Genomic DNA, 13,207 nt, shown 5'->3' on the forward strand with positions numbered 1-13,207 from the left:
CTTTATCAAAAACTGTGGCATGGCAAGGAGATGTCTGTCAGGAGCAGAATTGCCCAGAGTTTAAACACCCAGATGAATTTACCAAGGTGCACAACAAATTGGTCCATATTTGCTTTTTGTCGTCTTTGTTTAGATATTTACAGAGGATCTCCCTGAAGTGGAAAACCTACCAAGAGATAAAGTATTGGAATTCTTGAAGGAGAGCTTTAAGGAGCTTGCTACTCCATACCTGGTAAGAACTCTTCATATCTGGAAATAGTATTAATATTACTCCCAGTGATGTGTCCATTTTGTTACAGTTTATACAGACGTGTTCATCCCTTCCCCCACTTTTCACAGTCCTTCATTGTTTGGTCAAGAATGTGAGGTTGAGTTTTGCAAGTTATTTTCAATTCAATTGATGTTCATATTGATGGAATAGGACCTGATTGGTATAGAGGTATAAAAAAGGCATTTGCATTTAAATGGTTCTATTACACCACAGCCAATTAAATGTTTTTGGACTTGCTATTATCATTGTCATGTTGGAAGAATGCATAGCAGACTGCCACAAGTAGCAATGCAATAGCTATATCTGTATTAGTGTTGCAGATTGGTCATTAAATATTGGTCCAGAAATCTGGGATAACTCTTGTTCTTCTAAGTAACACTAATACAGCTGCAAGAGTGACGAGACCTTTGTCTCATTGGTTTTACTTTTTTTATATCCGTTCAAGGGACTGGGCTTCACTAATTGCATTTAATTGCCCATCCCTTGTCATCCATGAGAATGGTGCTAGGATACAACTAGGGTTAATTAGCAAGAGCCAATATAAAGAAGCAGAGCGGCCATTGCGTGAGTGGACAGTGTTAAAGTCATCAGGCTTTGGCTCAGTAGGCTTGGGTGAGAACAGTTGAAGGATAGAACTTAGATTTGAGAAGTTAGAGGTATAACAAATGTAGCCACAATGGTAGTTCAGGCAGTGGAATACTTCTCCTGTGACCCTGTGGTCTCTCTGATGACGACATCTGCAAGAAGTGCACCCAACTTCAGCTCCTGACTGACAAGATCAAGGAACTGGAGTTGGAGCTGGATGTACTTAACGACCATCCTAGAGGCTGAAAACTACATTGATGAGTTTTTTTTCACCAAGGTGGTCATATGCAGAGTACAGGCTTCAGATAGTAGATGGGTGAGCATCAGGAGAAGTGAGGGGAATAAGCAGTCATTGCAGGGTTCCCCTCTGGCTATTCCGCTCAGCAATAAGTTTACCGCTTTGGATACTGCTGAGGGAGATGATAGTATAGACGAAGGAGTGGTGCAGGGGTCAAGGTTTCAGACTTCAGGGTCATTGGGATCTCTTCTGGAAAAGGTATGATCTGTACAAAAGAACAGGTTACACCTGAACCCGAGGGGTACCAAAATCCTTGTAGGCAAGTTTGCTAGAGCTGTTGGAGAGGGTTTAAACTAAATTGGCAGGGAGGTAGGAGCCAGAGTGATAGGGCTGAGGATGGGGCAGTTGGTATATAAGCCGATGCAGTGCGTAGTGAGACTGTGAGAAAGGACATGCAGATGATAGTGCAAAATTGTATTCAGTGGGATGAGTTGAAGTGTAATATGGGGACAGAATTGAAGGGTGTTGAATATAAGACTGAAGGTGATATATTTGAATGCACGCAGTATATGGTAGATGATCTTGTAGCACAGGTAGAGATTGGCAGGTATGATGTGAGCATCGCTGAGACTTGGCTGAAAGAGATCATAGTTTGGAATTTAACATACAAGAATACTAATTTTTGAAAGGACAGGCAAGTAGGCAAAAGAGGTGGGGTGGCTCTGTTGGTAAAAAAAAATGAAATCAAATCCTTAGAAAGAGGATACATAAGATCAGAAGTAACAGGATCCTTGTGGGTCGAGTTATGAAACTGCAAGGATAAGAAAACCCTGATGAAGGTTATATACAAGCCTCAGAACAGCAGCTATGATGTGAGATGTAAATTTCAATGGAAAATAGAAAAGGCATGTAATAAGGACAAAGTTACGATAGTCATGGGGGATTTCAATAGGCAGGTAAATTGGGAAAATCAGGTTGGTGCTGGATTGCAAGAAAAGGAATGTGTAGAATGCCTATGAGATGGCTTTTTAGAGCAGCTTGTGGTTGCGCCCACTCGGGTAAAGGGAATTTTGGATTGTGTGTTTGTGACCAGACGTGATCAGAGAGTTTAAGATAAAGGAACCCTTGGGAAGCAGTGATCATAATATAATAGAATTCACCCTGCAGTTTAATAGGGAGAAGATAAAGTCAGATGTATCAGAATTACAGTGGAGTAAAGGAAATTACAGAAGCATGAGAGAGGAGCTGGCAAAAGCTGATTGGAAGGGGCTAGCAGGGATGACAGCAGAACAGCAATGGCTGGAGTTTCTGGAGGCAATTTGGAAGGCGCAGGATAAATACATCGCAGAGATGAAGAGGTATTCTAAAGGCAGGATGACACAACCATGGCTGACAAGGGAAGTCAAAGACAACATGAAAGCAAGAGAGGGCATATAAAATAGCTAAAATTAGTGGGAAGTTAGAGGATTGGGTATCTTAAAGAAACCAACAGAAGGCAGCTGAGAAAAAGCATAAGGTGAGAAGTGATGAAATACAAAAGTAAGCTAGCCAATAATATAAAAGATGATATCACATAGTGACATATATGTACAGTTATAATAAATCTGTATTGAACTTAATTGCAAAGAATACAGTGCAATATAGATCAGTTGCAGATTTGGCAGATAGAATTTAACCCAGATAAATGTGAAGTGTGGCACCTTGGTGGGGCAAATGCAAGGAGACAGTGCACAGTTAAGAGCAAGACTCTAAACAGTGTTGCTGAGCAGTGAGATCTTGGGGTACAAGTTCATACTCACTGAAAATGGCTACACAGATCAATAGGGTGGTTAAGAAGGCTTATAGAATGCTTGCATTTATTAGTCAAGGCATTGAGTTCAAAAATCAAGAGGTTATGTTGCAATTTTATAAAACTCTGGTTAGGCCACATCTGGTGTATTGAATTCAGTTCTAATTGCTCCACTATAGGAAGGCTTTGGGGAGGGTGTAGAAGAGGTTTACCAGGATGCTACCTGGTTTAGAGGGCGTGTGCTATCATGAAAGGCTGGATGAACTTGAGTTGTTCCTCTCGAGCAGCGGGGGCTGAGGAGAGATCTGACAGAGGTTTATAAGATTATGAGAGGCATTGGTAGAGTAGATGGTGGGTATCTTTTTTCCCAGAGCAGAAATGTCTAATACCTGAGGACATGCATTGAAGGTGAGAGGGGTACATTCAGAGGGGATGTGAGGGTTAAGTTTTTTACCCAGAGAGCCGTGGATGCCTGTAATGCGTTGCCTGGTTGGTGGTAGAGGCAGATACATTAGAGGCTTTTAAGAGACATTCAATAGGCACATGAATATGAGGAAGATGGAGGGATGTGTGTAGGTCAGAGGAATTTGGTTGGGGGGGGGGGCAGTTGGATTTACTTTTTAGCAAGTTTGGCACAACATTGTGGGCTGATGGGCCTGTTCGTACGCTGTACTGTTCTGCGTTCTATTTCCAATTTAGTATTCTACATTCGTGTCATGATATTCTCTCCTTTGTAACAGGAAAGTCAGTCACACTCTTCATATCTGTTATAGAGTACCTTTGTTAAGTCTGCATATATGACCTCCAATTGCTTCTCATTTTAATTCTATGTACTCCTGCACTTCAGCTTTTTACAATGTTTCTGATGCACATTTGAGAAATCCCATCTTATCTTTTTATTAGGCACCAAACCTAGCAGTAAGTTCAACATATTCAGACATTCATCAGTTTCCTCATTTTTAACAATTTCATATATAATTTATCTTCCTTACATCAACCCCTATCCCTTGCTGTCCACAAATGCCTTTACCAATTTCTTTCACCTTACTCTATTTTTGTCATCTCTCCCGTCCTCATTGTGTCACAGTTTTGTATTTTTTCTTCCCTGCCTCCCTTATCAGCCACTTAAAATTTTTGTCATTAACTTTTCACTGTTCTGCTGAAAGGTTATTAATTGAAATGTAAAAAATCTGTTTAACCATTCCAACCTAACCTGCTGAGTATTTCCAGGATTTTGTGGGAGTTGAGGGTTGGGATTCAGATTTGTTACGTCTATAGTGCTTTCCTTTTAGATAAGCATATTGTGGATAATTGCTTGTCCTGAGGTATTTGACTCCCCTCCTGGCTATACCTTCTATTGTTTGCTCTGCCTCATCTACTGCTCATTACCAAATTGTATCTTGCTCAGTTTTCGGTCTTCTAAAGCTTCTTTGAACATCTTGCCTTGTTCAGCATTGCTGGTGTTTTTTTTTTAATAAGTTTTTCTCTGTGCTGCCCACCCAAAAAATATAATTGCATGAAATCCAAGATGCATAAATATTTAAAGAAAGGATTCTTTGTTTGTCAGTGCTCCTGTGGAGGTACTCTGGAATTTGATTATTCTGGTGGTACCTTACTCCAGTAACTAGCTATTCATCTTTGTTTAATCTAAGACAGTGAGATTTGATAGAATAATTGCTCTGGGCATAGGCCTGAGATAATGCTCCCCATTACCCCTTACCCATCAACCATTTATTGGATCTTTATGATGATTTTTGTTTATTATCTTCTTTTCGAGGAACATATCATTCACATCTGGGATGAAACAGGGCCAGTCTTCCACAACTGCCTGATCCAATTGTACCGTGAAAAAGTGCAAGCCCTCATGAAGGACTACCTCAACTCTCTACCTGAGGGTAAGACCTATGTCTGAGGATCAGTGCTGCATTGCAATTCCTATTTTGTTTTTGAGTTGTCAACAAAATTATTTTGTTTATGTAGCCAACTTTTCAACCATCCTTCTATAAAAGTGCTTGCTTGGGAATTTCACTAATCTCTGTTGCTGTGATACTGCACCAGTGATTCCAAACTTGGTGCACCTTACAGCAATAAATATTCCACAATGCCATTCTACATTAAACTTTGCCATCATTTTGCAAGAAATGGAATTGAACAGTCATCTAGCACAGCTGCTATGTCCAGAAGCAAGAACATTTAAGTCATTGCATTTTCCTATCAATGGAAATTGTACAAGGTTACACTTCACATCTAATTAACAATTAATGAGGTAATACTGTGAGGCAGCATTGAATTTTGGCATCTTTTGACTATATTCTTCTGTTCCCTTTATTTCTGTAGCATCTTTCCTCCTCTAACTTTCTAGGTGTGCACTTGTCATATTTATGAAAGTAGGAGGATGTAGAAAGAAGGCACAAGAGATTCTGGGATAGCGGAGATCTTGAGCAACACATGCAAAATTCCTTAGAGCAATTGAAATTAGGCATTTTATGTGAATGTGGAAACAAGTTCAAAAATGAAGTGGTAAATGTATGTTTAGTACAAATGGGAGTTTGATGGATTATATTGTTTGCATGCTGTATCACTATGTCTGATGCCTAGTATGATTTTTCCACTTAGGGCAATTAAGATGAACTATATGATGTAATGTGCCCATTATATTATTAAATTGCTGTTTGCATTTATTTTGTCATTTACAGCATCTGCAATGTGACACATTCTGGCTCAATTTTAAGACATATTTACAAGTTTTCAATTTAAATGTGGCAAAGATTCAAGATAATATTTGGGTTGTTTATCTCCTTCAGATACCTTTCCATTGTTCCTGTTACAGTATGACTGCCTCATTGTAGTCCCATGGTTATTGTTTAGTCTAGAATATTTGGGATAGTGGGATGGAGATACCTCTCTGCCAAAGCAGATGTAAAGCACTCCTTCCCTCCAGTAGCCGCAGGTCACCCTTGGGCAAGGTATAGCACCTACTTGGCATGCCCACCGCCTCCCGAATCCCGAATCAGGGTCACATGAAGCCACGGGAGCCGGTGGTGGATGGTCATCAGAGCAGTTGGTGCAGGTCACAAGTCCTGGTTATTTGACCACTGATGCCAAGTAGATAATCTCTGAAGAATATTGAACATGGCTGGGGTCACCCATCTTGTAAAGACACTGCCCAGAAGAAGGCAATGACAAATCACTTCTGTGGAAAAATTTGCCAAGAACAATGATGGTTACAACAGATGGAACAGCATGATCCCTCACGTCATATAACACAGCACTTAATGACGATGATGATGATGACTAGAATATTTAAATAGTAAATGGAGAGGTAAGTGCTCCGATTGAAAAGTTAACTGTTATTGTATGAGAACTGCCCTAAGATCCCAAGGATATATTTTTCTTAACAGAGAGATCAGTAACTGAGATGCGGGGATAAAGATTTAAGGACTAAAAAGAACTGAGGAAAACGGGTTACACTCAGAGTAGGGGTGTCTGGAAATTTTCTAGAACATTTGAAATCAGGATCAGGTTATTATTGTAGTATATAATGTGAAATTTGTCATTTTGTGTCAGCAGTACAGTGCAAAGACACAAAACTACTATGAATTGCAAAGTAAATAAATCGTATAAAAAAAGGAATAACAAATATAGAATAAGGATTTATGGATTGTTCAGAAATCTATGGCATAGGGGAAGAAGCTGTTTCTGATCCATTGAGTGTGGGTCTTCAGCACCTCCCCAATGCTAGTTATGAGATGGCGTGGGTCCTTAATGATTGATGCCAGCTTCTTCAGGCACCCCCCGAGACTGCTCTCTTATGCCCATGGTGGAACCGGCTGAGTGTACAGCCCTCGGCAGCCTCTTGTGATCCTGTGCACTGGAGCCTCCGGACCGGACCAGGCTGTTATGTAACCTTACAGAATGCTCTCCACCACACTACATCTATAGAATTTTGCAAGAGTATTTGGTGACATACTAAATCTTCCCAAGCTCCTAACAAAGTAGAGAGGCTGGCATGCCTTCTTCGTGATTGCATCAATATGTGTGGCCCAGAAAAGATCCTCCAAGAGGTTGACACCCAGGACTTAAAGCTTTCCACCACTGCCTCTTGAATGAGAACTAGAGTGTGTTTTTCCAACTAGTATGTCTTTGCCATTGTATTCTCTTATATCAGGCAGCATTTTGGTGAATTTTTTGTACGTTTTCTAAAGCCTTAATAGGCTATCTTTAGTGGAAATCCATATCACTCTGTTATTGTTGTGACTAGCGTTCTTTGAAGTTGTTGAAGAGTAACCTGCCTCGTTCATTTTTCTGCTGTTTGATGTACTATAATGATGCCAAGGTGTGTTGCAAGCAATCTCCATCTAAGTGGAAAATGCCTAAAGAAGCTAGTTCTGAATAGACAAAGGTGTATGTACATTTCATACACTCTCCTTTAAACAAAATTTTATACACTTCATTTCATTTCCTCTTGTGTTTTAACAAGATTTTCATGCTGAAAATGCTGCACCTGACAGAATCCATTGAGACCAAGATTTTTCCATTCACTTTTCATCAGAATCTTGATGCATATGCCTAGTCAATATGGAATAGCCAGCAACTAGTGCAAAGTGGTTCTGAACTGTATAGGTAAAGCTGTATCACAATACAATGGAACTATTTAAAGCTTTGTTCAGAACTGCTTAGTATTAAATATTTTGTCGCACTTACTTTGTCATTTTTGAGCCTGTGCAGAAAGCTTCATCAGCCCCAGTTTGCTTATTTTTGGCTGTGACGTTTATGGCAGAGTTTGTAACATGGTCACTTCTGACTCAGTAAGTCTTATTCCAGAGATTGAACAGCAATGATTACCACCTCGATGTTAAGGGAGCATTGCACTGTTAGTGCTGCCTTTTGAATGTGATACTAAATCAATCCATAATATGCTATTTTTCAGTTGGTTTCATAAATGGTTTCATTGAATAATTTCAAAGGAAAATAGAAGCTGATCCCTAGTATTTATTGTTCACCAGTTTTATTAAGACAGATCAACGATGTTTGAAGGTGCTTCCTTTCCCCAAATTATGTTAAACCGTTTATTGTCCTTAAAGTGTTTTGGAACACATAGTAAAACATAGTAAATAAACACAAGCTTTTTTCTCTTTTTCTAAAGACTTGCATGTCTATAACAATTTGATTTAATCACCTTGAGTTGATTTTTGTTTTGCAGATGATATTCCTGTTCCTGCTGGAATGGAGGAAGGGGAGTTGGGAGAAATTAGGAGAAAACTGTTGGCATTCTTGGAAATCTCAACATATTATCAGCCCAGTAAGCTTATCAGTGACTTTCCATTTGATGGTGAGTGGTTAACAAGCACAGCTTTCATTGTTTTGGTAAAATATTATGTGCAGATGGCCTTTAGTGGTTAACAGATTTGTGTTAGGTTTATGAAAATAATTTGCCCAAGTTTTCTCAGAGTTCTGTAGGAATGTTAAACTAGACTGGAATTCAGCATAAATGCATTCTGTGTAATATTTATAGACCTTTGATCTGGACACGATATTGGAGCATAAAAAATATTTGATGAAGATAGCAGTCATTAATGTGCGGACAACTGTTTGCACATGTAAACAGACACCTAACAAAGCCTAGATTTGAGATTTGTGTGTACTGATTTGGAGATGGGCCCTGGTGAGGATTGAACTGCATACCTAATAGATCTCCTCCATAAGCTTGTACTTTCTCTCATAAAATCTTGCTACACTAGGTGCAATAACATTTAAGATTAATGTACATATGAGCTTATCCAGACATTGCCCAGCTACAGTCTGTCATACATGCATGTGCGATTAGATTTCCATTTTTAACAAGCTCTTATAAATATAGTTTGCATATTAATCACTATCTTGGATAAACTAAGAAGATTGGGGTTGAAAATTTCCATTTATTTGCAAAGCTTTGCTTTCATTTCCCTGAGCTATTATTGACTAAATTTTCATTAGAAAATCCTGCTTACATATTTACCAAAGATGCTACATAGGACAATAGTATGTTGCATTTGCATACCTCCAGTTGAGGTGGTGCTGAAACACAGCAGCTTTGAGATTCCATCGCTTAACTCCTAACTATGGAGGTATTGTCTGAGGATGTGGTCAGGGAGAGGATATAACCATATAACAATTACAGCATGGAAACAGGCCATCTCGGCCCTTCTAGTCCGTGCCGACACTTATACTAACCTAGTCCCACTGGCCCGCACTCAGCCCATAACCCTCCATTCCTTTCCTATCCATATACCTATCCAATTTTGCTTTAAATGACAATACCGAACCTGCCTCTACCACTTCTACTGGAAGCTCATTCCACACAGCTACCACTCTCTGAGTAAAGAAATTCCCCCTAGTGTTACCCTTAAACTTTTGCCCCCTAACTCTCAAATCATGACCTCTTGTTTGAATCTTCCCTACTCTCAATGGAAAAAAGCCTATCCACGTCAACTCTATCTATCCCCCTCATAATTTTAAATACCTCTATCAAGTCCCCCCTCAACCTTCTACGCTCCAAAGAATAAAGACCTAACTTGTTCAGCCTTTCCCTGTAACTTAGGTGCTGAAACCCAGGTAACATTCTAGTAAATCTTCTCTGTACACTCTCTATTTTGTTGATATCTTTCCTATAATTCGGTGACCAGAACTGTACACAATACTCCAAATTCGGCCTTACCAATGCCTTGTACAATTTTAACATTACATCCCAACTCCTATGCTCAATGGCAACACGAGTGAATCTGCAGGTGCTGGAAATAAATAAAAACACAAAATGCTGGCAGAACTCAGCAGGCCAGACAGCATCTATGGGAGGAGGTAGTGATGACGTTTCAGGCCAAAACCCTTCATCAGGAGTGAAGTAACATGGGATGGTCAAGGGGGGATAAGAAGTAGGGGGAGGGATGAAGTAGAGAGTCCAAAAGTTTCAGGGCCGAAGAAATAGTAGGTTGGGAGCAGAGAGAGAGGCTCTCGCTGAACTCCCATCAGAGAGAAGATCTGAACTTCTTCAGTGTAGGCATCACTGGAAGAGGCTTCGCAGTAGTGAATTCAAAGGCAACACGAGTGAATCTGCAGGTGCTGGAACTAAATAAAAACACAAAATGCTGGCAGAACTCAGCAGGCCAGACAGCATCTATGGGAGGAGGTAGTGATGACGTTTCGGGCCGAAACCCTTCATCAGGAGTGAAGTAACATGGGATGGTCAAGAGGGGATCCAAAAGTTTCAGGGCCGAAGAAATAGTAGGTTGGGAGCAGAGAGAGAGGCTCTCGCTGACCTATACTCAATGCTCTGATTTATAAAGGCCAGCATACCAAAAGCTTTTTTCACCACCCTATCCACATGAGATTCCACCTTCAGGGAACTATGCACCATTATTCCTAGATCACTCTGTTCTACTGCATTCTTCAATGCCCTACCATTTACCATGTATATCCTATTTGGATTATTCCTACCAACATGTAGCACCTCACACTTATCAGCATTAAACTCCATCTGCCATCGTTCAGCCCACTCTTCTAACTGGCCTAAATCTCTCTGCAAGCTTTGAAAACCTAGTTTGCACAGCTAGGATGAACAACTTGCTACCGATACACATTTCACAACTGAAAAATTGGAATATTGGACAAAGTTAGCACAACCTTCATTGAGGTTGTGCACTCTAATATAAGGGTTCTTCCATATAAAACCATCACATAAAGCAGGGGTTCTTAACCTTTTTTAACACCATAGATCATTATGGCAGTCTGGTGAACCCATGGACCCCTTCTCAGAATAATGTATTTAAATATATAAAATAGAATACATAGGACTGCAAAAGAAACCAATTATGTTGAAATACAGTTATCAATGTATTTTTAAAAAAAGAGGAATGGAAGTGTGCTTGATAAATCATATTTCTATCATATTTCTGCATTTTAGGATTGCTAGAGGAGCGAGCTCTGCTCATGGGCCAAATGGGTTTACATGAACAAGCCCTTTTTATTTATGTCCATGTACTGAAGAATATTAAAATGGCAGAAGAGTAAGTATATTCTCAGAAATCATTATTCTGAGCCATGAACGAGCTTGGCTATCCTTCTGTATAATTGGCTCTCTACCTGATGGTGGCAAGGTGAGCCCACCACTTCAGCTAGTACAGTTATGCATGTGTACTTGGGTAGGAGGCAGGGGAGCAGAGACTGCAGGGATTTTGCAGAGGTGGGAATGAAATTTGGACTTGTTTGAATCCCAAATTCTGATGTAATGTGAAATCTAGTGAACCAGTGAAGAAGATCAGGAGGTGTAAATCTAAAGCAGGTTATGAGAGCATTGGTTTTATCAGTTTGGCTGAATCAGAATCAGGTTTATTATCGCTGGCATTTGACGTGAAATTTGTTAGCAGCAACAGTTCAATGCAATACATTATATAGCAGAGAAAAATAATAATAATAAGTAAAATAAAGCAGAATAATAATAAATAAACAAGTAAATCAATTATGCATGTTGAATAGATTGAAAAATGTGCAAAAAGAAAAATACTGTATATTAAAAAGTGAGGTAGTGTCCAAAGCTTCAATGTCCATTTAGGAATCAGATGGCAGAGGGAATGAAGCTGTTCCTGAATCACTGAGTGTGTGCCTTCAGGCTTCTGTACCTCCTACCTGATGTTAACAGTGAGAATAGGGTATGCCCTGGGTGCTGGAGGTCCTTAATAATGGACGCTGCCTTTCTGAGATACTGCTCCCTAAAGATGTCCTGGGTACTTTGTAGGCTAGTGCCCAAGATGGAGCTGACTAAATTTACAACCTTCTGCAGCTTCTTTTGGTCCTGTGCAGTAGCCCCTCCATAACAGACAGTGATTCAGCCTGTCAGAATGCTCTCCACAGCAAAACTATAGAAGTTTTTGTGTGTATTTGTTGATACACCAAATCTCTTCAAACCCCTAATAAAATATAGCCGCTGTGTTGCCTTCTTTATAACTACATTGATATGTTGGGACCAGGTTAGATCCTCAGAGATCTTGACACCCAGGAACTTGAAGTTGCTCACTCTCTCCACTTCTGATCCTTCTATGAGGATTGGTATGTGTTCCTTCATCTTACCCTTCCTGAAGTCCACAATCATCAGCTCCTTCGTCTTACTGACGTTGAGTGCCAGGTTGTTGCTTCGGCACCATTCCACTAGTTGGTATATCTCACTCTTGTACGCCCTCCCGTCGCCACCTGTGATTCTATCAACAAAATTGGGTTATGCCTGGAAAATTGCCTCCATATCAGAACAAAAATGATGAGTTTGCAGTGATCTACTAATATGGGAGGCTCTTGAAATGTGCTCACTTTTCTTGTGCCCCTTCAGTCTTCATGCTTCTTTAAATGTTTTTCTTAATATTAGACTACATTCATTTACTAATAAAATACGACAGTGTAACTAAGTGATTCATAAGTGGTTATTTTCAAATTTCAGATTGCTCATAAGCGGAGGACTAGCTAATGTGTGAAATTTGGAGGCAAATAAATGTTCAAGTGCATTAATAAAGTTATAAGATTACCATCTCTAAATACTGTGGGGAGATGTTTTAGTGCAAAGAAACAACCAGTTCTATAACACTGCCAGTATACACTGGTTCACTGATAATTCAGGATTTGTAATGAAACAAACATGAAATATAGCCTTAGCGGTCCTGTTTCAGTGGCATAAACACAAGAGATTCTGCAGATGCTGCAAATCCAGAGCAAATGCAAGGAAGGAGGAGGAGCATCATTGGGAGGTGATAGGCAGGTGAGGAGAAGAGGTAGGAGGCCCTCCCCACTAATCTCCCTCCTAGCATTTATCCCTGCAAGTGGCAGAAGTGCAAAACCTACCCATTCACCTCCTCTTTTACTTTGGTTCAGGGCCACAGGTGAGGCAACACTTCACCTGTGAACCTGTTGGGATCATCTATTGTATTTGGTGCTCCCAATGTGCCCTCCTCTGTTTTGGTGAGGCCCAATGTAGATTTGGGGGTCTTTGTCAAGCACCTCTGTTCCATCTGCAGAAAGCAAGATGTCCTGGTGACCAACCATTTTAATTCCTTTGCTCATTCCCATTCCAAGATAGTGGTCGGTGGCCTCCTCTCTGCCATGATGAGGCTACTCTCAGATTGGAGGAGCAACACTCATATTCCATCAAGGTAGTCTCCAACCTGATGGCATGAACATTGATTTCTCCAGCTTCTGGTAATTTTTCCTCTTCCCTCTTCAGTTCTCCACTCTGGCCTCTTCTCCTTACCTGCCTATCACCTCCTTTCTCCAATGGTCTCCTCCTCTCCTGTCAAGATTCCTTCTT

General features: G+C 40.2%; 1 protein-coding gene across 1 annotated transcript in view; it reads left to right on the forward strand.

Moving 5' to 3' along the window:
- Positions 1-13,207, forward strand: part of vps39 (VPS39 subunit of HOPS complex) — a 123,256-nt gene that overhangs the window by 83,216 nt on the left and 26,833 nt on the right. Inside the window, exons 17-20 of the mRNA XM_073040368.1 lie at positions 134-232; positions 4,661-4,778; positions 8,087-8,215; positions 10,823-10,925. Of these exons, the coding sequence (XP_072896469.1) occupies positions 134-232; positions 4,661-4,778; positions 8,087-8,215; positions 10,823-10,925 (449 nt within the window). The remainder of the gene's footprint in view (positions 1-133; positions 233-4,660; positions 4,779-8,086; positions 8,216-10,822; positions 10,926-13,207) is intronic.

Source organism: Hemitrygon akajei, chromosome 3, assembly GCF_048418815.1.
Source record: "Hemitrygon akajei chromosome 3, sHemAka1.3, whole genome shotgun sequence".
Taxonomy (NCBI): Eukaryota; Metazoa; Chordata; class Chondrichthyes; order Myliobatiformes; family Dasyatidae; genus Hemitrygon; species Hemitrygon akajei.